This window comes from Bathycoccus prasinos (assembly GCF_002220235.1).
Source record: "Bathycoccus prasinos genomic : chromosome_5".
Lineage (NCBI taxonomy): Eukaryota > Viridiplantae > Chlorophyta > Mamiellophyceae > Mamiellales > Bathycoccaceae > Bathycoccus > Bathycoccus prasinos.
Window position 1 is genome coordinate 377,910 of NC_024004.1, and position 25,184 is coordinate 403,093.

The following is a 25,184-nucleotide window of genomic DNA, read 5'->3' on the forward strand; positions in this document are numbered from 1 at the left end:
CGCGACGATAATACTAACTATGCGCTGCTGAGTATAAATAACGACCGCATATCAAGATTGACTCTCTCTCCTACTTGTATCGCACCAACTCAATTCTATACCGATCGTTCTGCTGCTCCAAAATTTCTTTCACTTCTACTCTTCCTCTTCCTCGGCAACTAATCATATCACCTTGCCCAACTGTCGCGTTCTTCTTTTCGCACACGTTGTAGTTTAGCTTCACGTTTCCTTTTACGATATCCTCACCCATCTTACTTCTCGCACACCGAAATCCAGCAGATGCCACGGCGTCTAACCGAAGCGAGGCTTCGTAAGTTCTTACCGGTTCTTGAACCTGCGCGCCTTGGGCGCCTTCTAATTCGCTAAGAGGAAAAAGCTCCACGGTCACTTTAACCGTGCGCACAGATTCCAACGCTCTCGTCAAGAAAACCGCAATCGCAGGCGTCGCCAAAACTTTCGCTCCACCCTCGGAAGAATTATTGACCAAGATGTCTCCAATCTTCTCGCGTTTCACGCCGGCGTTGAGCACCGCGCCTAAAAAATCCGGATGGGACGCCGGATCGAACGCAAACTTTCCGCTTATGTTCACGCACGCGATCGCGCAGTTGTTCGTATCCACTTCACCTTCGTCCTCTTCGTTCGCGAAAAACTCATCTTTCTTCGCCAACTCGAACAGTTCTTCGCTGTTGTCCCGTCTCGCGAGCAGAACCCTCTGCTGTTCCGCCCCGGAAAATCCTCCGAACCTGTTGCACACAATCGCTTCTCCAAAGTTTTTCTTCACCGCGGCTTCGATCCAATCGCACAACGGAGGAGAATAGAAGTCGGTGATTTCGCACGACCAAACTTTCTCCGCTCTTTTCGCTTGTTCTAACGCTCGCGTGACGTCTTTCTGGAACGCCGAGGGCATGCTTCCCGGGAACTCGTATCTCGAGTTTTCATTCTTCTTTTTGTTTGCTTTGCTTTTCTGTTGTTGCTGAGCGTGGATTCTCTTATTCACCCGGACGCGCGCTCCAGTTTGGTCGCTGGTTGACGGGACACTGTTCGTGGTGACGCGATGCGAGAGCAGGAGGCGAGAACGCGCCGCGGAGGACATGTGTTTTTTGTCTCTCTGGAGGTGATTAGTGAAGCCAAATTTTCCCTAAGTGAGAGGAGTGGATGTTTAGGTGTGATATTTCGTTCACCTTTTAAACGCGAGCGCCGCCGATGGGATGAACCAAATAACAATACAACACTAATAACACGATATAAATATACGTCATCCGATCATCTCTCTTTCTTTCTCTCTTCTCTTTATTATCTGCTGTTGGACAACTTACAGACGCAGTCGTATACGTTCGCGCCTAACCTCTTGGCGTTGATTTCAGATTTCACCATCGCCAAGTTCAAGACGTCCACGTGCGGTTGCACGTATTTGCCGCACTCCCAGTTCGATTCTAAGGAGCGGCCCATGCCATCTAAAACGACGAGCCACTTCAGCTTTTTACCTTCCATGTCGACTCCACCGACTGTATCTTCGCGCTTGACCCAATCGTTGATATCTTTGCCGGTGGCGTTCAAGTTGAGTAACGTGGACGCTTGGCCGGAGGAGAGGAGGGCGATTTTGCCGTTTTCGCGGTACAGTTGTAAATACTCTGGGTCGTGTTCTTCGCACACCCGGTAAAACTCTTCGAGTTCGTTGATGGTGACGTCATTCAGCGCGGCCAATTCGTTCGCGACCAACGCGACTTTCGCGCCTTTAGTTCTTTTGGCCAATTCTCTCGCTAATAGCGTCATCCCTAAGACGTCCGCGCCGGCGTTATCGCAAAACACGCACACGCGGTCGTACTCGTTCGCTCGCAACTCATCCAAATCGTCACACAACCACTCGCTATTTCTCACTCGTTTCCTCGATGCCTCAAACGCAAACTGTAAATCCTCGCTGTTCTTAAACGCAAACTTATTCGAATCTCCTTTAAACGAGCTCCCGCCGACGACGTTTTGCACCGCCTGCGCCGCTCCAGCATCGAACAAGTTCCCCGCCAACGCGATTTCAATCGCAGATTTCAACGAATCCTCCGAATTATCCACGTCATCTCTCAACGATTGAAACAAAACGTCCGAGCACAGCGCGTTCTCCGACGCTTTCACCGCGCGAAACAAATCCGGCAACCCGTATTCCCGCAACAACTTCTCCTTCTCGCTGACCACGTTCAACAACGTCCCGCCTTGATACGCATCGCTCTCTACGCTCGATAAAAACATATCGTATTTTCTCTCCCACTCGTGATACCTCTCCAGAAAACTCTCGTCCTCCTGGTGAAACATATCCTTCGTCCGTTTCGCGTTCGCCCTGTGAGACGGGTGTTGACTTCTCAACAGAACCACCCACGCGGCGCGAATGGCCACGTCCGAGGCGTGCGCATCGCACACGCCAGGAGAAACGTGCGTGTACGACGATGACGACAAAAGTTGTTCTCGCGCAGAGTCGTTTGCGAACGACAGCAGTGGAAACGGCGACGCTTCGGACGGTTTCGCCGACCCATTCTCGCTTATCGTCTCCCCGGTGTCTGATGAAGAAGCGCAGCAAAACTCTCCATCTCTCTTTAAACGACGACGATTTAGACGACGATGAGAACAACAACGACTTTTGAGCTTAGGAGAAGAGAAAGCACGAGACGTGGAGGCGAACGCGTGCGTGGAATATCTCGCCGATATCTGGGGGGCAGTCATTTCAGAGTGAAGAAAATTTTCCATTTTATCCAAAGAGTAATACTAAAATACAGACATTTTTTATCACAACGAAGGAGGTATCCACATGCACCTCTTCAACAAGATGGCGACGATGGCGACGATTAAGCACACGGAGATGGAGTCGAGAAGTTTTATAGCTGAAGTCCGATGATCGGGGTCTCTTTGTTGTCGTTGTTGTTGTTGTTGTTGTTGTTGTTGTTGTTCTGGCGAGGCGGGTCTCCGCTCGATGCCGCGCGTGGTTGTTTGCGTTGTTCTACTATTTCTTTGTCTTTGTACATCGTCGTCGTTCTCGTTGTTCTCGTTATTGGCGGCGTTTCGAGGCGAAGGAGCAGGTGATGGTGTTTGTTGTTGTTGTTGTTGTTGTTGTTGTTGTTCTAGCGTAGCCGTGGATGTCGTCGGCGCCTCGGCGTTCGTTCCGTTCCCACCATCACTCCTCTCCCGAGCATCTTTTTCTTCCCTTTCTCTTTTCTCCATCGCCATCTTCCTCGCCGCTTGTTTCGCTTTTCCCATTCGTCCTAACATTTTCTCGTGTACCAGTCTCGTGACTTCTCTTCTCTTTTCGCTCCCAAAGGTAAAATTAACCTCCTTCGCTCGACTCTTCTCCGCGAGTTCTCTCCTTTGCTCTTCACTAAAATCAATCCCACCTAACGCGCCTTCGCTCGGTGTCACCATAAACGCTCGAATCGCCGTCAACGCCGTCCTCACCGACCAACTCGGTTGCCAATGTTCCGCGTGGTACGACGTAATCGACAAACAGATTTTCGTCAACGTTTCGAATCTGCCGTTTGGCGTCAAGAGCATAAAGTTTGGCGGTTTGAACGGGTACTCCACCGGGAGTAAAATGCGACCGTGGTATATGCCGCCTTCAAACGCAGTGCCTGTTATTTGATTATGGGGCGGGGGAAGAGAGAGAGAGAGAGATTGCATGTGAGTATTCGGCGCGTAACCGCCAACACAGCGAAAGACAACAGAGAGAGAAAGAAGCACAAACACACAAACACGAAGAACAAACAGACGACAACGAAGAGCATCTCTCCTCTCTCGCGTACCTTCCGCGCCGTATATCGCAAAGTGCCACTCAAAAATATCGTCCTCCAGCGGTTCCGCCCACGTGGCAAACGCGTTGTTATCCACCATCATCGACCCGTCCTTCTCCTGTTGTTGGTCGTCGTCGGTTCCATCTTCCATCTGCCTTTCGCTCTCGAGGAATTCTTTCACCTCTTGAGAGATGCGTCGAACGGCGTTGTTCGAGGAGGAGAATTTAGACGTCATGGTACTCTTTATTCTTATCAGGAGGAGGAGAGATTATGATGGTGGTTTTGACCGGTTGAAAGCGCAGATAATAGACGCGCGTGTGCGGAAGAGAAAGTTCTGAGGAGTTTGGGGAAATCCATTTCCCCTCAAATCTTCTAAGCGCTCTTATACGAATAAACACACATGTCTCCTTCTCCTTTTCGAAGCGAAGGAGAGGACAGAAGACGACGACGATCGAAATCTCCCTCGCCGTCGTCTTCGTCTTTCTCTCGCGAGAGGAGGAGGAGGAGGATTAGACGAGAGAGAAGATCCGACGATGATGATTTTTCCGACAGCGGAGACGAAGAAAGACGGACGAGAAGAAGACGAAGAAGAGATCGAAGTTCCTCTCTTTCGGAAGAAGAATTCGACGAAGAGGAGAGACGACGAAAAGGACGACGAGGAGATTCTTTTACTCGAAGAGCGAGGAGGAGAAGGAGTTATTCATCGCGAAGCCGGTCGCGCGAGGATGATGATGGTGATGACACGAGAGATGGTCGTTACGAGAGCAGCCGCCGAGACCGCTCTCGCCGCGAGTTTGATGAGTACGAAAGAAGACCAATGCGAGAGGAAGAAGGTGGTCGTCGTTGTGATGATGATGATCGTTATTATGATCATCGTCATCGACGCGACGACGACAGAGAATTCGCGAGACGAGACGGGGGCGAAGACCTCGATGTCGATGTTCCTCCTCCGTTCGCGCGAGGCGAGATTCGGAAAGGTATCGTGCGTTCGATTCAGCCGTACGGATTGTTCGTGCGTTTGATGGAGGAAGCGGAGGAGGAGAATAAAGAGGACGTATACGGAGGAGGAGGAGGAAGAGGAGGAAGAGGAAGGAGACATTTACCGGATGGTTTAGTCCACGCGAGTCAAGTTTCGAACGATATCACGTTCCAAAGAGACGATACGGACGAGGCGAAAGTGCAGTCTTTGTCGTACTTTTTCCCGGTGGATGCGAAAGTGTTTGCGAAAGTTTTAAAATGCGAGAAAGATCCCGCGAGAGGGTGGAAAGTGAGTTTATCGATGAAAAATGTCGATCAAGAGAGCGGGGAAGACAAGGATCCAGAGAACAGAGAAAATGGATTTAACGCTAATAACAACACGAATAACAGCCACGATGGATATAGAAATAACAACAACAACGCGTCGACGGCATCGTTCACGGCTGATTTATTCGGCGTGTACGAAGGCAAAGTATCTTCGATTAAACCGTACGGCGTATTTGTAAATTTAGAAAATACTCGAACGTCGGCTTTGATTCACGTTTCCGAGATTAGCGAACACTTACGGTTTTCTAGAGAAGATACGGACGAGGATAAAGTTATGGGCATTGAAGGAGTTTTGTCGGTTGGCGAATCGTGCTTCGTTAAAATAATCGAAATGAAACCGCCGGAAAGCGAACGCGATCGAATGAAACTCTCCGGGTCGATTCGACTCGTCGATCAGAAATCGGGCGAAGATCTAGATCCGGAAAACAGGAAACTTCGCGAACGACGCGACGGTGGTGGTGGAGGCGATGGCGGACGATTCAACAAGAAACCCGTCGGCGCAGACGCTGGCGAAAAAGTGCAACCTGGCGGCATCGTCCACTGGGGACACGAAAAAGCCGACGTCAAAGAACAGAGCAAAAACGCATACGATTTCGTCGTCGACGTCGAAGACGACCAAAAACACGAACCGAAAGCGGACGACTATTCCAAACCGAGGTTTGGTCACGGATTAGAAGGGTACGTCCCGGAAATCAAAAAAGGCAAGAAGAGGAAAGACTCGTCGTCGTCCAAAAAAGACAAGAAGAAAGATTCGAAGAAACGCAAGAAGCGGGAGAAGAAAGAGAAGAAGAAGAGAAAGAAGAGCAGGAAGCGAGACAAGAGAAAGAAGAAGAGCAGTTCCTCCTCTCACTCCTCCTCCTCCTCCGACTCCGATAGTTACAGCAGTAGCTCGTATTAATCTTAAAGTATAAAGCTCATAATAATTTTTCATTCAACATAAATGATATGATTTGAAAGCTCGACACGCGCATACTAATCGATGCTAGTTCGACGCTATTAAAATACGTATATATATTCATCAATATATATATATAAATCCTCTCGCACAGAGTAGTGGTTGTATAACATTCGTAAGAATCTCACAACTCCTTCATCGTCGCCGTGTCGTATTTACCCGTGTGCCTATCCATCCCTTCCTTTCTATCCTTCTTCTTCTTCTTCCACTCGGCTTTCGACACGCACTGCGGCGACAACTCGTAACACACGTACTGTTCGACGTTCGTCTCGTTCAACTTCTCCTCGTACAACAACGTCTGCAACTCTTCCTCCACTTCCTCCATCACTCGTTCGCAGTACGTCTGAATCTCTCTCTGTTCCGTTTTCGCTTGCGCGCCTCGAACCGTCCCTTTCGGCGCTTTATACCACGAGTCCTCCGTCTCGTTTCGAGATAAGTCCGCTTTGCTCAGTTGATAATCCGGAACTCTGCTCGTCTCGCAAAAATCCTCCACGAGCTCTAAGTATCTCTGTTCGGAGACCGAGTACGGAATTAACTTCCCGTATCGTTGGCCTTTAGAATCCAAGCGACCTCGCATGTCGATGTGGTTTCTTTGCTTGTTTTCTTTGTTCAAAGCTTCTTGGAGTTCCGCGGAGACTGCTTTACAGGCGGAACATTTCCCCGCGATGGCATACGCTTTCTCCGGGAATAGTGCGACGATGATGGCGCAGAAACAGAACGTCTCGAGGAGGAAATGATGGCGACGATGCGCCACCATCTTTTTCAAACGATTAAAACAACAACAAGAGATGCTCGAGACGACAACAACACCGAGCAGCGCAGATGATCGTTTTTTTTCTCTCTGACGTTTCGGATGGATTTTTTGGATCTTCTTTTCGAAAAGGAAAAATCGAGAACAAATACTACACGTCGTGGTTGGTTGCGTCGGATGACGCGGGATGAGTAGTACGCGCGTTGAATACTTCTTTCTTTCTTTCTATTGTTACTCGATCGATGATGACATCTTTTCGCATTTTCAATGATTTGGAGTTAGAAGTGCTGCTATTTTTATTATAATACTCGTATAAATATATTCGTATTCGATTTTTATCATCCCGCTCTGGCTCGAATTTGCTCTAACCTTTTGACGATTTCTGACGGCGTGCGGTCCATCTCTTCGCTTATGCGTCGCTGCGCGTCAGCGCCGAGTCGACCGAATTGTTCGCACAAGTCACCGTCGACGACCGCTTTGACCGGGAAGTAGGAGGAGCGGAAGGCGCCGTGTTCGTTGCCTAAGACTGGCGGCGCTTCTATGCGCAAGTGCATTTCGAGGTGGGTGCAGAAATCGGCTTCGTCTTTGCTCGCAAACGGGACGAAAGCGCCGAGCGCGCCGCCGAGAGTGGCGTAGACAATGACTTCGGAACCACCGGTTTGTAACGCGCATTTTGTCAAGGAACAGATGACGTCGCCGACGTGGAATTGAGCGCAGGCTTGAAGCTTGTTGTTCGCGCCGTTGAGCGCGCCGAGGGCCGCCGAGGACGTCAACGCCGCGTGTTTGCCGCCGGAAATGTCCGATTCGATTTCGTCTGACACGTCTTTTGGGAGACGCAAGGCAGCAAAGTTCCCGAATTTATCCGAGACGGCTACCGTGTCGCGATCTAAGGGGAGCATGGAGGTGACGTACCGCGGCGCGATGTCGTCGGCGAAGATGTGCATGGAACATTCCTGGTCGTCTTCGCGAACGTACTTGACAAAGAAGGCGGATTCGCAGGCGTCGGTGACGAAAAAGCGGTCGCCGGAGCATCGAATATCGTTGATGAAACTCGGAAACTTTTGCGCGCACTCGGCTTTGCGCAATAATTTCTTCTTACCGAAGTCATACAGGCGTAAAACGTCGTCGACGCCGACCAGTAGTTTGCCTTCAAAATTTCGCAACGCAAACGGCGCGCCTTCGCAAGGGGTTTCGTGCACCAGTTCTAAACCGGTGATGGCTTTGTTCGCTCCAGATTTCCCGTTCGCAGTTGTTTCGCCATTCGATGATTTCCCACCGCCGCGTTTGTATCTGTAACATCGAATCATGCCGCCATCGCAATCGCGAGGTTGGAGCACAAAATTCTTCACGGAACCGACGACTAATAACACTTCGTCCGCTTTGGCGAAATAGGCGTGCGCGACGGAAACAAGACGTTCGTTGTTTTTAATCTCTTGCACGCACAAAGTTTCCGCGTTGGCCGCATCGACAATGTGAACGCACGATGACCAGTTGTTATTGTCGTTCGCGGTCGATTTCGGCGCGCCAAACTGCTCGATGGGTGCTAATTGATACGCGTCGTCTTCTTCGTCGTCTTCTTCGTCCTCTTCTTCGTTTTTCTTCGGTTTCTTTGCCGGAGGCGCTTCGACGATGTATTCGTTCCTCGTCTCTTCGCCAGTTCTATCCTCAAATCCAATTATGCCTCTATCGGTTTCAATTATCGCGACGACGTCGGGGTCGTCTGGATGCGTCGACATGGCGCGCGGCGTGTATCTCGCTTTTTCTGAGCTTTGCGAAAAAGCTTCTCCAAGATTTTCGCACGCTAAAATCCGTAAACTTCCATCCACGACGGCAACGATACCTTCAGGAACTTGTTCCGAAGCGAAGCCACACGCGCGGTCGATGGTTTCGTGACATGCTGGGACGATTGAAAATCGACCGTTTTCGTTGAAGCCCAACCACGGTCGCGTGGATAAAGCTACGAATCCAGACTCTTCGTTCATTTCGATGCGATTGAGTTTCGGAGGTCTTTGGCCAACAAAGCGCGAGCGCGCGTCAGACAGTGCGCCGGAAACGCGATCGACTTCACACCTGACTAAAATGCCGTTAGATAAGCCAACGTTCAAGAACATGGACGGCGGCGCGCTGCTGCCCGCTTTTTTGTTCTTCGTGGTCTTATTGTTCACCTCTAAAAGCAAGACAGATTCTGGCGGCGACGGGGTCGCTTGGACGCCGACCGTTCGCAACGCTTCTCCTGGATTCAATGATAACACTCGAACGGTAGAATCGTAACCAGCAACGGCGGCAAACTTGGCTCGCAAAGATCCATCCGGAATCGGCGGGATGTCCACGCTGACAACCTCCGAGCTCGTTTCAATCTTTTCAATCTCCAAAAGTTGTCCAGCTTCGTCTAATTCGAAATACACGAGTTCGCCACCGGTTAAGGCAACGATCGCTTGACCTCGGTTACACGCGCACGCGGTGATTTTCTTCCTGCCCGGCGCTCGCCATTCGTTGACGCCTTTGTTGTTTCCGCGAACGTGTCGCACGCCGCTCGGGTGGATCTGAATCAAAGACCCGTCGTCGTCATCTCCTAACGCGGAAACAGCTAACGTCGACGACGTGGCGAGAATACCAGTATCAGTGACCTCCTCGACGGTATCGCCGATGGATAATACCAAAGTCGCGTTCGTAAACGAGACGACGATGTACGCGTCCGTGGTATCGCTTTTCGATTTACGAATGGTGAAAACGCCGTTTGGATTCCCGGGGAGTGGCGAACGCGCCATTTCTGAAAGCGGTACGCCTTGACGCAACACGCGAAACGTCGAGCGCGGACCTTGGCCGCACAGAGCTAATAAACGAGGCGTTTCTTCCTTTCTCGAGATGTTCGACGCTAACGCGATGGTTGGCGAAAGCGATTCGATTTCATCAATCAAGGCGAGGTTTTTCAGTTTTCTCGGGTTGAAAAACACCGGTTGAAAGTTGTCTTCTTCTTCGTCGTCCTCGTCGTCGTTCTTGCCTCTTCCTTTCTTCTTCGTTGCGTTGTCAATTTTCTTTAAAGTTTTCGAGGAAGATTCCGCAGACTCTTCGTCGTCGCCGAGCGCGATGAACTGAAACAACGCGTGCGCGCCAAACTCAGACCCGCAAAATAAAAATCCAGTCTTCAACACGCACAACGCGCTGCACACCGGCACCGTATCGAAATACTTCATCTTCAATTCTGAAACTTTTCTATTCGTCCAATCTAAGGTTACTTTATAACAGTCGCCGTATTCGCTCTGCGCGATGAAGAAAAACCCGTTTTTACTTCGGTGCGACGCGAACGAGGCGATCAAAACGCCTCTTTCCGCATCCAAACTCGTTCGTCTCGGAATGACGCACCGAATTTCCTCGTGTTTCTCCGCTCTGTACACCAAGAAGTTTTCGCAACAGACAATCACTCCGCCCGGTCCGTCGCTTCCTCCCGGCACCGGTATCAACTTATTCGCTCCGTTATCAACCGGTTCCGACCACTTCCTCGCCACGTGATTCAATCCTAAATCGAGCTCGTAATACGTCAGCATCTTCTGCGCTTCCGCGGCGGCTTCTCCCGTATCGTCCACGTCCGCTTCTCCGTAAAACAACTCAATCGCCATAAACCCGGGATTCTCCAACCCGTTGTCCAAAGCGCACACGTCGAAGGCAATCGTCTTCCCTTTATTCGCCTCTAAAGGACTACTGATGGTTAAATTCGCCTGAGAATCCCTGTTCAAAACGTACACCACTTTTTGCTTCTCTAACGCAGCTAACATGACCGCTCTTCCTTTCGGATCCACGCAGCAAAACTGCCCCGGTACCACTCGCCGCACGCCCGACTTCCCGAACGTTTCTTTATGCACTTGCTCGAACTGATTCTTCTCCGCATCAAATCTCAAAACCACTATCCTCCCCGAATCCGACCCGATAACCACGTGATCTTTGTTCGCACCGGCTAAGCGAAACGCGGCCATCGATCGAATAATCCCGAAACACTCCCGAAACGCGATCGATTTCAGTTTCCCGTGTTGGTCCGGTCGCAGTAATTCAATCGCCGTCCCTTTACTCGCGATGATTTCTTGCACTTTCGGCGCGGAAAAATTGCCGTTAATCGCCGTTTGGCACGCGCCTGGGCGTTGTAACGTCACGTTGTACAGGTGCATCCTTTCTCTTCCTCACTTTTGTGGTGGAATTACGTACTCTCGTTCGTGCTCGTGCGTGTTTGTGTGTGTGCGTTGCTTTTCTCTCTCTCTCTCTCTTAATTCTTAATTTCGATCTCTCGTCCAACAAACCCTAAACACTTTTTTGTGTTGGATTTCCTCCAAAAATGCTCTTGAGGAGTTTTCCACACAAAAAAGAAGATATAAAACACAATCACGTTAAACAATGTCTTTGTCTGGAAGACAGAGAGGCGCTTTTTCGAGGATCGCGCTTCGGTTGCTGAGAAGAAGGAACACCAACGCGTTATTCAGTTCGTCTTCTTCGTCTTCTTTCGCTCCGAGGAGCAATACTACCGTGTACGCTTTGTCGTGCGCAGATGAAAGAATGTGCAACGACGTCAAAAAAAGGGGAGACTTGCGTGACCTCCAGATGCCTTTGTTTGGTTTGGGGAGGAGTTTTGCCGCCGCCGCCGACGCGTCCTCGGTCGTCGCGAGGAAGAAGAAGACGCTGAAAACCGGCGCGGTCGTTGGGACGACGACGAATGCGAGTTCTTCTTCTTCTTCCTCTTCTGCTTCGAATAATGCGACGACGAATTCGATGACGAGAAGACAGACGAAAAAATTGGACTTAAATCCACCGACGATTCCGGGGGTGTTTGATTCCATCGAAGACGCGGCGTGGAACGCCGCCGTGGCCGAGGTGGAACGAGAGAGGGAATTAGAAGATATTGGGGAGGAGGACGTGCGATACGATGAGAATGGGAACGTTTTGAATAACCCCGCCGCCAGAGAAGAATATAGGAATACCGCCGCCGCCGCGAGTAATAGCGGTAATAGTCCTTTGAGTCGATTCGATTACTCGTTACCGGTTCGAGCGTATTATTTAGGATCGACGGTGGACTTTCGGCGCTTGGCGAGGGAGTTGCCGACGTACCCGAAGGAGTTTACCAGAGAGTGCGTGGTGATTCGGTTAGCTGCGAGACGGTCGGTGGAGTTAGCGTCGGGCGGTGTTGGCGGTAACAGCAGCGTTAGTCATTTAGTGAACAGTGGTAGTAGTAGTAGTAGTAGTAGTAGTAGTAGTAATGTTAACGACGAGAGAAAGCTGAACACGTTGGCGAGTTTAAGGGAAGCGGCGGAGGAGGTGTTGAATAAGAGGAAGAAAGGCGTTCTTAAGGGAGAGAATGGTGAGCATATTTTGGAACAGAAAGATATGGAAACGTCCACGAGCGCAGAGGAGACGACGACAGCGACAGCAGCAGCTACAACAACGACAACATCCCCGTCCCAAAGAGGAGTCGGTATTCCGAGCACGGATTTGATGCGATACATGGTTGTTTTCAAATTCGGTTCGGTGGTTTTTTATAACGTCGGCGCTCAGGAACGCGAGGAGTGTTTGGAATTGACGAGAAACTTTGTCGAATCGCCGTTGGCTTACCCGATGAAAGAAGATTATTTAGTGAAGGTATCGCCACGGTTAGACGAGTGGGCAAAATTAGAATCCGATCACATTGTTCTGAAGCGGTTAGACGTGAACAACATTAGTGTCATTAGCGCGGTGTTGGCGCAAACGGTGGCGTTGGAGCACTACGAACACAAAGTTGACGCGATGGTTGAGATCTTCTCGAAACTGAATAAGAGTACCGAATTGACCGGAGATTTGAACATTTCCAAGAAACGATTGTTTTCGTTAGTCGCGGAAAATAACAACACGTTGACGGAATTGATCACCAGGTTAGGTTTGTTGGGAAGATCGGACACGGCGTGGCAATACGCGCAGTATAACATCGTTTGGGAAGGATTGAGACAAGATTTCGAATTGGAAGATCGGTTCCAGGATTTGGATTACAAGTTGAACTTGATTCAAACGCAAGTGAAGTTCTATTTGGAGATTTTGCAGAATAGAAAGAGCGACTTCTTGGAGTGGACGATTATAGTTTTGATCGCCTTAGAAATTTGCGTGTCGTTGTACGACATGAGCGATAAACTTCCGAGCTTGCCGTTTTAGAGTAGATAGTATATGCATAGTATATGTAACGTAATGCACGCGTGTAAATGTAAACGAGTGTTATTCAAAACTCACGATTCAGAAACGCTTTCAATTCTATCTCCGCTTCGCGCTCTTTCGGAATATGATTACTATTTTGTTGCATTTCTTTTTTCTCCTCTCGTAAACGCGAGCGGAACATGACGGGTTTCCCGTTTGGCTTTTTTCTAGCAGGCGAGGCAGCTCTCTCTAAAGTTTTCTTCAATCGCAACTCTTGCTCGGCTTTTTGTTGCTGCATCTTCAACTCTCGATTTCTGTGTCGTCGTTCTTTTTCTATCTTGCGTTCGCGCTCGGCGACGACGTCTTTGGGCATTTTTTCAATCTCGACAAAGTATCGCTCGAGCGTCTCTTCAATTTCCCTCAACATATCGACCGCTTCGATAGAAGAAGCTTTTGTCTCTGTAATAACCACGCTTTCGTACACCTCTCTCACTTTCTCGGTCAGTTTTGCCAACTCTTGTTCGGGCGAAGGTGAGGACAAGGACGTCGAAGCAGAAGCAGAAGAAGCAGAAGAAGATTCCAGACCATACGCTTTTTTCTTCTGCATCTCCTCCACAATCGCTTCTCGCAGCCTGGTAATCTCCATTTGGTTTCCTCGACTCTCAATTTCCATCTGACTCAGCTCCTTTGCTCTTTTCTCCGTATCTCGTTCGAGTTGATCTTCGATATCCTGCGCCTCGCTTATGAGCGTTAAATTTTCCTCCTCCAATTTTGCAAACACATCCAAAAGCTGTTTCGGATGCGTAAAATACATCGGCACCGGTTTATTCTTTTCTAGTTCGTCTTCATCTCCTCCTCCTTCATTCTTTTCCTCTGCCGCTCCATCTTCACTTTCCAACCCAATCTCACCGTCGTCCGCAACCTCCCTAAACTCCGCCAACCACTCTTTCGGCGTCAACCCGTCCAAAAATCTCAAATACTCTTCGCACTCCTCCAACTTATCCTCTCTCCTCCCTAAATCCAATCGCGCAGTCGCGATTTCACCGTTCAACCGCTTCACCTCGTTCGCCTTCTCCCTCTTCTTCTTCGCCTCTTTCTCCGCTCTTTTCGTCGCCTCTCGCACCCGCTCGTCGTTTTCTTTCAAAAATAAATCGAAACGTTTTTTATCCTCCTCGAGCATCCTCTCCGCGTTCCGCAACGCCTCTTCTCTTTGCGCGGCGCGTTTCTCGAGCTTATCGATTTCTTCTTTCCTCACATCGACGGCCATTTGCGCTAAAAACGTTTCGCGTTTGCGCCGGACGATGTCTCGCGCGGATTCCTCGCGCGGATGATGGTGGTGCGCAGAACAGGAGGAGGAGGATCTCGAAAAAGCACTAAGCGCCCGTTTCCCGACGATGTTGCCATTATCATTCTTTCGCGCATAAGGGCCACTCGAACAGCCGCCGTCCACATCTGTTCTATCGTTGACGGTAACAGCCGTCGTCTGAATCGTCGTCATGCGCGTCTCGTACTCTTGCTCTCTCTTCAATAAAAACCTCTCGTCGTTTGACTCTTTCTCCGCGTATTTTTTTGTGTATCTAATTTAGGCAGTCAACGCGTTTTTGTGTCATTTTTTTTCATCGTTCGTTTTGTTAAAGCCCGTCGAGAGAGACACGACGACGACGACGACGCGTTTTTTGTTGCGATGTCGTCGAAAGCGATTTCGACGCGAGCGCAGAAAAGACGGTTGGGGGAGAGAGATTCTTTGTGGGATGTGATCGTGAAGTGCGACGATATTTGTTTCACACATATTCTTCCGAGATTGAATCAAACGGATCTCAAATTCTTGTATGGAGTGAATACGGAGACGAGAAAGTTGATTAAGAGATCGTCTCGCAAGGGGGAGTTGAAAGAGGAGTTTTGGATTGAAGAGATGTCGTCGATATCGACTTTGGAAGTAGCGTGGGAGCATAAATCGTTGTGGCGGAGGAGCTGGGACGAACCATATTTCTGCTGGCAAGTTGCTCGAACGAATAAACTCGAGTTGCTCAAGTGGGTGCGAGAGGAGAAAAAGTGTGAGTGGGATAGAAGGACGATTAAGGCGGCCGCATGGCATGGTAATCTGGAAATGATAAAGTATTGCGTTGCAAATGAGTGTCCTATCAATGAGTGGACGTGTGCAAATGCTGCCAAAAACGGTCAACTCGAGTGCCTCAAATACTTACGCGAAGAAGTCAAAGCGCCTTGGGATTCGGTAACTGCCGAATGGGCGGCTGAAAATGGTCATCTCCACATACTCGAATATCTTTTTGAGCGTAAGTATGATAAATATAACGTAGATGCGTGTGAGTTGGCGGCCAGAGAAGGCCACTTGGACTGTTTGAAGTACTTACACGAAACCGCCAAAGCGCCTTGGGACTATCGCGCCGTACGAGACGCTCACGAGAACAAACACCCCGAGTGTTTACAATACCTCCTCGACAACAACTGCCCTCTACCACGCGGTTGGCGATACGAGCATGGAGTACTACACGAAACGTAGTCATCATCATCATTATCATCATCGTAAATCTTGTAATAAAAGATACCAAAGAGAGAGACATGCAGACGCGGTAAAGCGCAGAAGATACATTCGACTCAAAATCACCTAAATTGCTTTTCCAAACTCTCTCGCTCTTCATTCTTTCATCCGCAACAAAACGAAAGAGAGATGAAAACGTCCTCCGCGGCGCACAAATCGTGCGCTCCGACGACGTTCAGATGGAAGCACCATCTTCACAGATATGTAACGACCAAAGCGCGACAAAATGCGTCGAAGAGAGCATCATCGATGAAGCCGTATTCGTGCGCACAAAACGGAGCACAACTTGAAGCGGATAACAAGAACGCGATGACAATGAGAGACGTGACGTTTTGCATCGACCGAGGCGGGACGTTTACGGACGTCTACTGCGAATACATAGAGTCAGGAACGAAGAAGAAGATGGCTATTAAACTTTTATCGGAAGACCCGAAGAATTATCAATCCGCACCCCGGGAAGGTATTCGACGCGCGTTGGAAATCATCACGAAGGAAAGCATTCCGAGAGAGGTGAAAACGCCAACCGCGAGGATTAAATCGGTACGGATGGGGACGACGGTTGGGACGAACGCGTTGCTGGAAAGGAAAGGAGCGAAAGTTGTCGTCGTCGTCACGCGAGGATTCAAAGATTTGCTCACGGTTGGGAACCAATCGAGACCGGAGATTTTCAAGTTGGACGCGAGGCGGCCGGCGAGTTTAGCCGAGAGAGGCATCGAGGCGGAGGAAAGGGTGAGACCGGTTCGATGTTCGACGATGAGTGGATATGGAGAATTCTATTATAGAAAAGGGAACGAGGTGGTTGATATGGCTAAAGTGAAAACAAACGAGGAGATTGAAATCGTGGAAAAATTAAACGTGGAGAGTTTACGGCAATCGCTTTTGGAGGCAAAAAAGGATGGGTTCACCTCCGTGGCGGTAGTTTTGATGCACTCGTACGCGTATCCAGAACACGAAATTATGATTGGTGAATTAGCCGAGGAGCTTGGTTTCGAGCAAATTTCGTTATCGTCCGCGTTGACGCCGATGGCGAGGGCGGTGCCGAGAGGACACACCGCTGCCGTGGATGCCTACTTGACGCCAAAGATCAAAGAGTACGTGAAGACGTTTGTGGAAGGGTTTGATGACGGGTTAATGCGAGATGTTCCGGTGTTGTTCATGCAAAGCGACGGAGGCATGACGTCTGCGGATAGATTTTGTGGGTATAAAGCGATTCTGAGCGGACCAGCGGGAGGAGTTGTCGGGTACGCTCGCACGGCGACGGAGGAAAGTAGTAGTAGTAGTAATCCGAACGAAGAAGATGACGAAAAAATAGAATCCGTAATTGGGTTTGATATGGGTGGTACGTCCACGGACGTTTCACGATACGATCCGAAACAAGGGTACGAGCACGTTACCGAAACCGTCACCGCAGGTGTCGTCGTGCAGTGTCCGCAACTTGACATTTCCACCGTAGCCGCGGGCGGAGGGAGTAAACTGAAATTCTTCGCCGGAGGATTCCAAGTTGGTCCGGAAAGTGTTGGCAGTGAACCTGGACCGGCATGTTATAGAAAAGGCGGCGAGTTAGCAGTCACAGATGCGAATGTCGTTTTGGGACGAGTGCTACCGGAATACTTTCCAAAAATTTTCGGTCCGGATGAGAATGAGCCGCTCGATCGAGCGGCGTCGGTGGCAAAATTTGAACAGTTGCGAGATGAAATCAACGCTTGGTTTCGCGAGCGCGAAATAGAAAATAGCAATAGTAATAGCAGCAGCAGTCACATAGATTTATCGACCGAAGAGGTCGCATTAGGTTTCCTTCGCGTCGCGAACGAGGCCATGTGCCGCCCGATTCGAGAAATTACCGAATCGAAGGGGTTTGAAACGTCCAAGCATATTTTATCCGCCTTTGGTGGTGCTGGTCCGCAACACGCGTGCGCGGTGGCGAAAGCGTTAGGCATTCGATCCGTCAAAGTTCACAAATACTCAGGAATATTGAGCGCTTTTGGTATGGGTTTAGCCGATGTCGTTCGAGAAAAACAAACCGCGTGCTTCGCGGCGTATTCCAAAGAGAACGAAAAGTTATTCGAAAAGACTGCCGATGAGCTTCGCGAAGTCGTCACGCGAGAATTAGTCGAAGAAGAAGGGTTTACCAGAGACGTCATCGAAACCGAACTATATTTGAACATGCGCTTTGAAGGCACGGACGCTCCGATGATGATTAAAGAGCCATCGAAAAAATCCAACCCTTCGCGTTCGTTCATGGATGAATTTCGAGACCGCTTTCGCGCGGAGTACGGATTCGTGATGGAAAATCGCGAAGCAATCGTCGATGACGTTCGCGTGAGAGGCGTTGCGAAATCCGAAGTGAATTTATTAGTTTCTGAAGGAGAAGAAACACGTCAAGAAATGCAAAAGAATGGCAGCACCAGAAGCTTAGAGCAGCGAGAGAAATCGCAAACAAAGACGTACTTTGAAGGCGAGAACGGATGGACCGAAACGCCGGTGTACGAATTGCTCGATTTATTCCCGCGAGATGAAATCGTTGGACCGGCTATAATTATGAACGGCACATCCACGTGCGTCATCGAACCCGAGTGCGTCGCGTTGGTAACAGGTGCGGGCGATCTCGAGATTACCGTCGATGGAATGTCATCATCAAAATCTTCCTCTTCGGGCAAAAAAGCTTCTTTTGAATTAGGGGTTGATGAGGACGACGACGACTTCGACGAAGTTGCGTTTTCGAAAAAAATCGCTGATCCTGTGCTCGTTTCGTTATACAACAATCGATTCATGGGTATCGCAGAGCAAATGGGACGCACTTTACAACGCACGGCGGTATCTACCAACATAAAAGAGCGTTTGGATTTTTCGTGTGCGATTTTCTCGCCGAGCGGAGGGTTGGTCGCCAACGCGCCGCACGTGCCCGTTCATTTGGGTGCAATGTCCTCAACTGTTTCTTGGCAGCTGAAACATTTGAAAGGCGATTTACAAGACGGCGACGTGCTTGTCACCAACCACCCGTGCTCGGGTGGCTCGCATTTACCGGACATTACCGTTGTCACCCCCGTGTTCTTCAAAGGAAACAAGTTGGAGTTTCTCGTCGCGTCGAGAGGGCATCACGCGGATGTTGGCGGGGCGACGCCGGGTTCTATGCCGCCATTTTCAACAAAGTTGAGTGAAGAAGGCGTGGCAATTGAATCTTTCAAGATATTAAAGAAAGGCGTGTACGACGAGGAAGGTTTGGTGAAGATATTGAAAGAAGGCAAATCGAGAAAGATTGAGGACAATTTGAACGATTTGCGCGCGCAAGTTGCAGCCAACGCGCGAGGGATTCAATTGATTCGCGAGTTAATGCGGGATTCTGGGACAAAAGAAACGAGAGAGTACATGCGTTTCGTGCAAATGAACGCCGAACTAGCCGTCCGTGAAACGTTAAAAGCGTTTGCGAGTAAGATTCTTGCAAAAAGAAACGATACTCGAAGCGAGACGGTGACGGTTGAGGCGTCTGATTTCATGGACGACGGTTCTGAAATTAAACTTTCACTGACGCTGAACGCCAAAGACGGCTCGGCCATTTTTGATTTCGCGGGAACTGCTCCAGAAGTTGTGGGAAACTGGAACGCTCCACCGGCGGTTACCGTTGCCGCGGTGATCTACGCCTTGCGATGTATCGTAGATGAACCGATCCCACTGAATCAAGGCTGTTTAGCGCCAGTCGACGTTCGAATCCCAGACGGGTGCTTCTTGTCCCCGTCATCGACTGCCGCTGTCGTCGGTGGCAACGTCTTAACTTCGCAGCGAGTCACCGATGTCATTTTCGAAGCTTTCGAAGCGGCGGCGAATTCGCAAGGATGCATGAATAACTTCACCTTTGGAGACGAAACGTTTGGCTATTACGAAACCATCGGTGGTGGTGCCGGTGCGGGTCCAGACTTTGTCGGTGCGAGCGGTACGCAAACGCACATGACCAATACGCGCATCACGGACGTGGAAATCCTCGAACGTCGATACCCTGTGCTCGTAAATACGTTCGCGTTGAGGCAAGGTTCCGGCGGCGAAGGTAAGAACAAAGGCGGCGATGGATTAGTCAGAGAGTTTACGTTTCTCAAACCGCTCGTGGCGAACGTGTTGAGCGAACGACGCGAGAGGAATCCGAGAGGGTTGGGTGGTGGTCACGACGGTGCGAAAGGAAGAAATCTACTCAAGAGGAAAGGGAGTGAAAACTTTGAAGTCATCGGCGGGAAGGTGTCCATCAACGTCGACGCGGGCGATGTTTTGAGAATCGAAACGCCCGGGGGTGGTGGATATGGGCCTAAATGAATTAGAAAGCACTACTCATATAATACATGTACTAAGACGCTCGTCTATTTTTACTGCAATGAATGATGACTACTACTATTGATGCATATTCTCTTTCCTGTGTATTTTAATAAATGTAAAGAGCGAGAATGGTCAGAATCGATAATAAATCAAGAAGAAGAACAAAAACAAAAAGAAGAAAAAAAATGTCGACGGACAGTTAGACAGCGAGCCCATAACTAAAGGCTCCGCCGCTCTGTTACTATTCGTCTGAGTTCGATTTTGCATAACGGTTTAACTCGCGACCCGTGGCCTAAGGGCTTTAAGCTGGTACGCATGCACAAGAAACAAAAAGACGAGAGAGGAAAGAAAAAAAACGAACGCGAAGCACAAACCTTCTTCTTGATCATCATCGTGAAATTAATGGTCCGGCAATGCCGTCCCTCTTTCAAGATTCGCTTTAATCTCCTTCGTGTACTTCCCGTAGTGTCGATCCAATTTCGCGTTAAACTTGGAGTTCCCATCGTTAATCCCATCCCCTTTGGAATCTTTAATCTTCTCCGCCACGACCCGTTTCCTTCTCTTCTCGTCTCTTTCCTTCATAAACTTTTGCAACTTTTCGATGCCTTCTTTGCTCGCCTTATCGGTACCGTATAACAACGAATCCGCGTCTCGATAAAACTCAGCCGATTGAAGTTTCTTTTTTTCGTACTCTTCCTCGGATACTTTAATGTCGTTCACGTTTCGTTCGTACCGAATGGCTTGTTTTTCTTGAGCGAATCGATTGTGCGGATTTTTGTCCTCAAATTTCGGCTTCTTCTTTATCCGTTCGACTTGTTCCGCGGTCTGCGTCAACAGATACTTCCCCGGGTCCACGCCTTTTAATTTCGCTTCCTCTTCGCGTCTATGCTTCACTTGTTCTATTTGTTTCCGTCTCGCTTGCTCGGCGTACTCGTCTGGATTATCCTCTCGTTTCTTCTCGTCTAAAACCGCGCTGTGATTCAACGTCCTCCCGAGGTTCATCCGTTGCCGTAACTCGTACAATTTCCTTTGCTTCGCGGTCATTTTATCTAAATCCGGCGCCGCGCTCAACGTCACTTCGAGTTGATCAAAACCGTCGTCGTGGTTCTCCCGATTCGTATTCTCTTCGTTCTTCATCTCGCTCATCATCCTTCGCGCCGCCTTGGCTCTCTCGTCGTTCTCCCTCTCCTCCCGAAACTGATCTTCCATCTTCTTCGCCTCGGCTAAATCCACCCGCTTCTTCGTCTTCACCGCGTCGTCGTCTCCCATATCTTCGTCCTTCTCCAACTGTTCGTCGATTTCGCCGCATTCCATCACGCGTATGACTTTCGACGTCTTTCCCGATTTCGAGCCGAACGTTTCCATCTTCCTCACCACTTCCATCCCAGACTTCGTCACTTGTCCAAAAACCACGTGTTTCCCGTCCAACCATTGCGTTTTCGAAGTGCAGAGAAAAAATTGGCTCCCGTTCGTGTTCGGCCCCGAGTTCGCCATGGAGACGACGCCCGGTCCGGAATGCTTCAAGATGAAGTTTTCGTCCGGAAACGTCTTCCCGTAAATCGATTTCCCACCGGTTCCGTCGTTGTTGGTAAAATCGCCGCCTTGGCACATGAAATTCGGTATTATTCGGTGAAACGTGGAGTTCTTAAACCCACCTTTGAAGTCTGCGTTGTAGTTATTGTTGTTATTCGTCGTCGTTTCACCTCCTCCTCGAAGATGATGATCGACGCACAGCCGTCGGAAATTCTCGCACGTCTTCGGACAGACGTCGTCTCTGAGGACGACGGTGATTCGACCCAGCGGCGTTTGGTCCGCCGCCACGTCTAAAAAAACTTTCATCACCTTTTTCTCTTTTCCCTGCTTTTGGTAAGCTTTTAGTAAAAGTCGCGTGTGCGCCTAAAGGAGGAGTGCAAAAGAACACGAGTGAGGAAACTTCGTTCGTTTTTTCCAATTCAGCAGCCGCCACATTCCTCACACAAAAAGAGAAAGAAAGCGCGCGTAAACGATGGGCAAAAACGTCCGCAAGACGAAAAAGTTCGCGCTGACCAAACGCCTTTTGAACCCAAAAGACGCCAAGCAGCAAACGCGAATGAACAGTGGTGGACAAGAGAGTCACAGGAGTAAAAACCAATTCAAATCGAAGGAAAACGAGATGAAAATCAAACGCATCGAAGCGGTCTCTTCGCACATGTTCAACGAACACAACGCGTCGATTAAACCACCGTACTCGGTTTTAGTGGACACAAACTTTATCAATTTCTCCATCAAGAATAAAATCGATTTAGTGAAAGGGATGATGGATTGTTTATACGCGAATTGCGTCCCACACGTGACGGATTGCGTGATTGGGGAGTTGGAGAAACTCGGGACGAAATATCGCGTCGCGCTGAGAGTGGCGAAAGACCCGAGGTTCGTAAAATTACCGTGCATGCACCGAGGGACGTACGCGGACGACTGCATCGTGGACAGGTGCAGGAAACACAGATGTTACGTCGTGGCCACGTGCGATACGGATTTGAAACGAAGGTTACGGAAAATCCCGGGCGTGCCAATCATGTATCTTCAGAATCATAAGTACAGCGTCGAGAGGTTGCCCGCGGCCGGGAACATCGGGAACGCGCCCAGATTGTAGGTTATAGTTTTAGTTTTAATGTAGATGAGATGTATGATGACTTCGCGCGACGTCAACATTTTTCCCCTCAATAAGTCTCTTTCTTTCCTCCTCTGACACAAGTGTTTAAAAATAGAGTGCAGCGCATCAGAATAAACACAGCTAAAAAGAACACACACACGCACGCATTATGCGGCAAACGAGCATCGTCGCCTGCGTCGGGTTGAAAGAGGAGAAGGACGAGATGATGGGTAGTAGTACTGCTGCTCCTCCGGGCGCGTCGTCGTCATCGAGAGGAGGAGGAAATGGAAGACACGGAAGACATGGAATTTCAAAAATGTACGACGCGCGCGATGTGCTTTTGCAGAACAACAAGTCGCACGCGGCGCAAGTGATGGAAGCGGAGACTTTGGCGGCGCTTTACAGTCCACTTTCGGAGAATCATCGTCGAGCGATTGGAGAAGAAAAAGAAGAAGAACATTTCGATGCGAATGAATCAGAGAAGAAGAAGATGGACAAATCGAAACAATATCAGAGAGACTTGCTGCTTCAAATCGAACAGAACCGAGAACGCAAGCGAAACGAGAAAGAGGACGAGAGACGAATGGAAAGGATTCGGATGATGTCTTCGTCCGCCGCGTCGTCGACGAACGGCGGTCGCGGCGGTAAAGTCGACGTAACGGCTGCGTACGGACGAAGAGAATTGTACGCGCGGGAGAAAGCGAACGCTGAATACGAAAGCGCGTTGAAAATGCAAATCGAAGAGAAGAAACGGAGGAAAGAGGAAGAAAAACGGAAAATGAGAGAGATGGAGATTGAGGACGAGAGGAGGATTTTACGAGATTTAGAGAGGATGAACGTGAACAATGCGAGCGGCGACTTTAGTACTGGGTTTGGAGCGCGCGGTAAAAGCAAATCAGAGGAGCCCGTAGTCGATGACGCGAAAAATGTAGCAAACGTCGTCGTCGTCGTCAAAGAAGAAGAAGTGGGCGAATTATTAAGCTTTAGCGAGTTTGTCTTCCCGACAACGGACGAAGAACTCGACGGTGGTAATACTTAGCCGTGACGCGTGCACACTGTATTTATGTACCTACTCCCGAACTACTACGAATATCACTACTACTGCTACACTACTACTACTACTACTACTACTACCAATACTACTCTTTGTCTAAAGCCGTCGATAAACATCCGACGCAGTTATGCAACCGGTCGTGAATGTATACATCGCACGCGAAGCAAAATTCTTTCTCGCATTTGAGACACTTACTCAACATCCCAGTCGACGCATCCACCACGACACAACATCCAAAGCACTCTCTGAGAAATTGTCCATCATCATCATCATCTTTACCGCTGTTTTTTTTTCTCTTCTTCTCCTCTTCCTCCTCGTTTTTTGAATCGCCGTCTACTTTCACTTCCACAAACGGCATCACCGGGAACAAATGGTGGTAACTTCTCGCCAAGTGCGGCGAAGATACCAACGATAACTGACACGTCCCACACTGACTCGGTAGCTCCTCCGCTCTCGCCTCACATCTCGGACACCGATACTCTCCGTTCCTAGGTCCAATAGTCAACACGTCTCGATCGTCCTCGTCTCCGGCGCCTAGGCCAAACTTCCTCGGCTCTCGTCTCGGAAATCCCATCTCCACCAACGCCGGTTTCGCGGTTTCCAACAACAACGCCGGCGGAGGCGCGCACTCCATAATCAATCTCGTCAAATGCGACTGGTCCAAACTCACGCTAAACTTCCCTTTTGTCTCCTCGCTTAACTTTTTAAACACCCTCGTCTCCGCCGCCACGCAAATAACGTTCGTCCTCGCTTTCATCTTCTTCACTTTCCTCACCGAATCGTTGATATTCCCCGGATCGCACGTGCTCAAACTCGAAATAATCGCTATAATCTCCCTCGCACCAAACGGTGGCACGTCTCTCAATCCTTCCATCGCTTGCTCTAACCCGTTTTGTAACGAAAAACTCCCCCCGACGCCGTCGCTCGCAAACGCCTTCTTAATCGCCTTCACGTGCGTCTCCGGAGATCCGGACAGTTCGGTAATCCGTTCCGCTTTCCCATCTTTACACGCGATCAAACCTAACTGCGACAAGGGGTTTTGATTGAAAAACTCTCGAACGAATTTAATCATCAGCGGTAATAGGACTGCGCTTCGATTCGGTCGCATGTCTTCCACGTGTATTGCGTCGCTCAAATCGAGAATCACGTAACAGTACCGAATCATCCCTTTGGCAACTCTGGACTGCGACGCTTCTTTCTCGATTTTCTTCCTCTTTTCGTTCGCCAGAAACCGCCGTCGCTGAGATCGGTCCTTTTCCAGCGAGGACGAGCGTAAGTTTCCCTCGGCATCTTCCGTTAAATCTTCCCACGTGCGTTCTTTTTGGTACCGTTTTTCGTACGCTTTCAACGCGTTTTCTTCCTCTTCGGCGGTGAATTCGTACCGAGGGTCGTCCGGTTCGAACGGGATTCGGTTTCCCCGTTCTTCTTCTTCGAGCGACGACATTTTGAAAAACACCAACAATTACTACTCTAGTATTATATATGTATACTAACGAAGTGGCAGAGAGAAGAAGTGATGTGTGTAAGTGTGTGTTTTGCGCGTAATAATGACGAAATGTTTGAGAGAGATTCCAATTGGTCTGACACTGATAAAATTTTCAAAGAGAGAGACCATCGAGACCATCTATCGCTGCTGATCGTCTACTACGTTTTAGCTCTACATTTTCAAAGAGAGAGAGACCAAGAGCACTTTGGATGCGCTCTCTCTTCTTCTATCTCC

General features: G+C 49.4%; 14 protein-coding genes across 14 annotated transcripts; 6 read left to right on the forward strand and 8 right to left on the reverse strand.

The window, feature by feature from the left end:
• Positions 1-70: 70 nt before the first annotated feature.
• Positions 71-1,093, reverse strand: Bathy05g02120 (RNA-binding S4; the record flags this gene model as incomplete). The annotated part of the gene is made up of 1 exon (XM_007512887.1): positions 71-1,093. One exon carries the CDS (start codon positions 1,091-1,093, stop codon positions 71-73), a length of 1,023 nt encoding a protein of 340 aa, XP_007512949.1.
• Positions 1,094-1,293: 200 nt separating this feature from the next.
• Positions 1,294-2,709, reverse strand: Bathy05g02130 (predicted protein; the record flags this gene model as incomplete). Its single annotated transcript, XM_007513194.1, has 1 exon — positions 1,294-2,709. The coding sequence occupies one exon, from the start codon at positions 2,707-2,709 to the stop codon at positions 1,294-1,296; it is 1,416 nt and encodes a 471-aa protein (XP_007513256.1).
• Positions 2,710-2,772: 63 nt separating this feature from the next.
• Positions 2,773-4,002, reverse strand: Bathy05g02140 (predicted protein; the record flags this gene model as incomplete). The annotated part of the gene is made up of 1 exon (XM_007512874.1): positions 2,773-4,002. The coding sequence occupies one exon, from the start codon at positions 4,000-4,002 to the stop codon at positions 2,773-2,775; it is 1,230 nt and encodes a 409-aa protein (XP_007512936.1).
• A 582-nt stretch (positions 4,003-4,584) lies between these two features.
• Positions 4,585-5,970, forward strand: Bathy05g02150 (predicted protein; the record flags this gene model as incomplete). The annotated part of the gene is made up of 1 exon (XM_007513163.1): positions 4,585-5,970. One exon carries the CDS (start codon positions 4,585-4,587, stop codon positions 5,968-5,970), a length of 1,386 nt encoding a protein of 461 aa, XP_007513225.1.
• Positions 5,971-6,151: 181 nt separating this feature from the next.
• On the reverse strand, positions 6,152-6,784 carry Bathy05g02160 (predicted protein; the record flags this gene model as incomplete). The annotated part of the gene is made up of 1 exon (XM_007513062.1): positions 6,152-6,784. One exon carries the CDS (start codon positions 6,782-6,784, stop codon positions 6,152-6,154), a length of 633 nt encoding a protein of 210 aa, XP_007513124.1.
• Positions 6,785-7,116: 332 nt separating this feature from the next.
• Bathy05g02170 (predicted protein) lies at positions 7,117-10,938 on the reverse strand (the record flags this gene model as incomplete). The annotated part of the gene is made up of 1 exon (XM_007513303.1): positions 7,117-10,938. The coding sequence occupies one exon, from the start codon at positions 10,936-10,938 to the stop codon at positions 7,117-7,119; it is 3,822 nt and encodes a 1,273-aa protein (XP_007513365.1).
• A 223-nt stretch (positions 10,939-11,161) lies between these two features.
• Bathy05g02180 (predicted protein) lies at positions 11,162-12,940 on the forward strand (the record flags this gene model as incomplete). The annotated part of the gene is made up of 1 exon (XM_007513188.1): positions 11,162-12,940. The coding sequence occupies one exon, from the start codon at positions 11,162-11,164 to the stop codon at positions 12,938-12,940; it is 1,779 nt and encodes a 592-aa protein (XP_007513250.1).
• Positions 12,941-13,004: 64 nt separating this feature from the next.
• On the reverse strand, positions 13,005-14,417 carry Bathy05g02190 (hypothetical protein; the record flags this gene model as incomplete). Its single annotated transcript, XM_007513064.1, has 1 exon — positions 13,005-14,417. The coding sequence occupies one exon, from the start codon at positions 14,415-14,417 to the stop codon at positions 13,005-13,007; it is 1,413 nt and encodes a 470-aa protein (XP_007513126.1).
• Positions 14,418-14,603: 186 nt separating this feature from the next.
• Bathy05g02200 lies at positions 14,604-15,440 on the forward strand (the record flags this gene model as incomplete). The annotated part of the gene is made up of 1 exon (XM_007513031.1): positions 14,604-15,440. The coding sequence occupies one exon, from the start codon at positions 14,604-14,606 to the stop codon at positions 15,438-15,440; it is 837 nt and encodes a 278-aa protein (XP_007513093.1).
• A 288-nt stretch (positions 15,441-15,728) lies between these two features.
• Positions 15,729-19,778, forward strand: Bathy05g02210 (5-oxoprolinase; the record flags this gene model as incomplete). Its single annotated transcript, XM_007513229.1, has 1 exon — positions 15,729-19,778. One exon carries the CDS (start codon positions 15,729-15,731, stop codon positions 19,776-19,778), a length of 4,050 nt encoding a protein of 1,349 aa, XP_007513291.1.
• A 399-nt stretch (positions 19,779-20,177) lies between these two features.
• On the reverse strand, positions 20,178-21,617 carry Bathy05g02220 (unnamed protein product; the record flags this gene model as incomplete). The annotated part of the gene is made up of 1 exon (XM_007512870.1): positions 20,178-21,617. One exon carries the CDS (start codon positions 21,615-21,617, stop codon positions 20,178-20,180), a length of 1,440 nt encoding a protein of 479 aa, XP_007512932.1.
• Positions 21,618-21,783: 166 nt separating this feature from the next.
• Positions 21,784-22,410, forward strand: Bathy05g02230 (rRNA-processing protein FCF1 homolog; the record flags this gene model as incomplete). The annotated part of the gene is made up of 1 exon (XM_007512803.1): positions 21,784-22,410. The coding sequence occupies one exon, from the start codon at positions 21,784-21,786 to the stop codon at positions 22,408-22,410; it is 627 nt and encodes a 208-aa protein (XP_007512865.1).
• A 169-nt stretch (positions 22,411-22,579) lies between these two features.
• Positions 22,580-23,449, forward strand: Bathy05g02240 (unknown protein; the record flags this gene model as incomplete). The annotated part of the gene is made up of 1 exon (XM_007513087.1): positions 22,580-23,449. The coding sequence occupies one exon, from the start codon at positions 22,580-22,582 to the stop codon at positions 23,447-23,449; it is 870 nt and encodes a 289-aa protein (XP_007513149.1).
• A 100-nt stretch (positions 23,450-23,549) lies between these two features.
• On the reverse strand, positions 23,550-24,908 carry Bathy05g02250 (predicted protein; the record flags this gene model as incomplete). Its single annotated transcript, XM_007513070.1, has 1 exon — positions 23,550-24,908. The coding sequence occupies one exon, from the start codon at positions 24,906-24,908 to the stop codon at positions 23,550-23,552; it is 1,359 nt and encodes a 452-aa protein (XP_007513132.1).
• Positions 24,909-25,184: the final 276 nt, after the last annotated feature.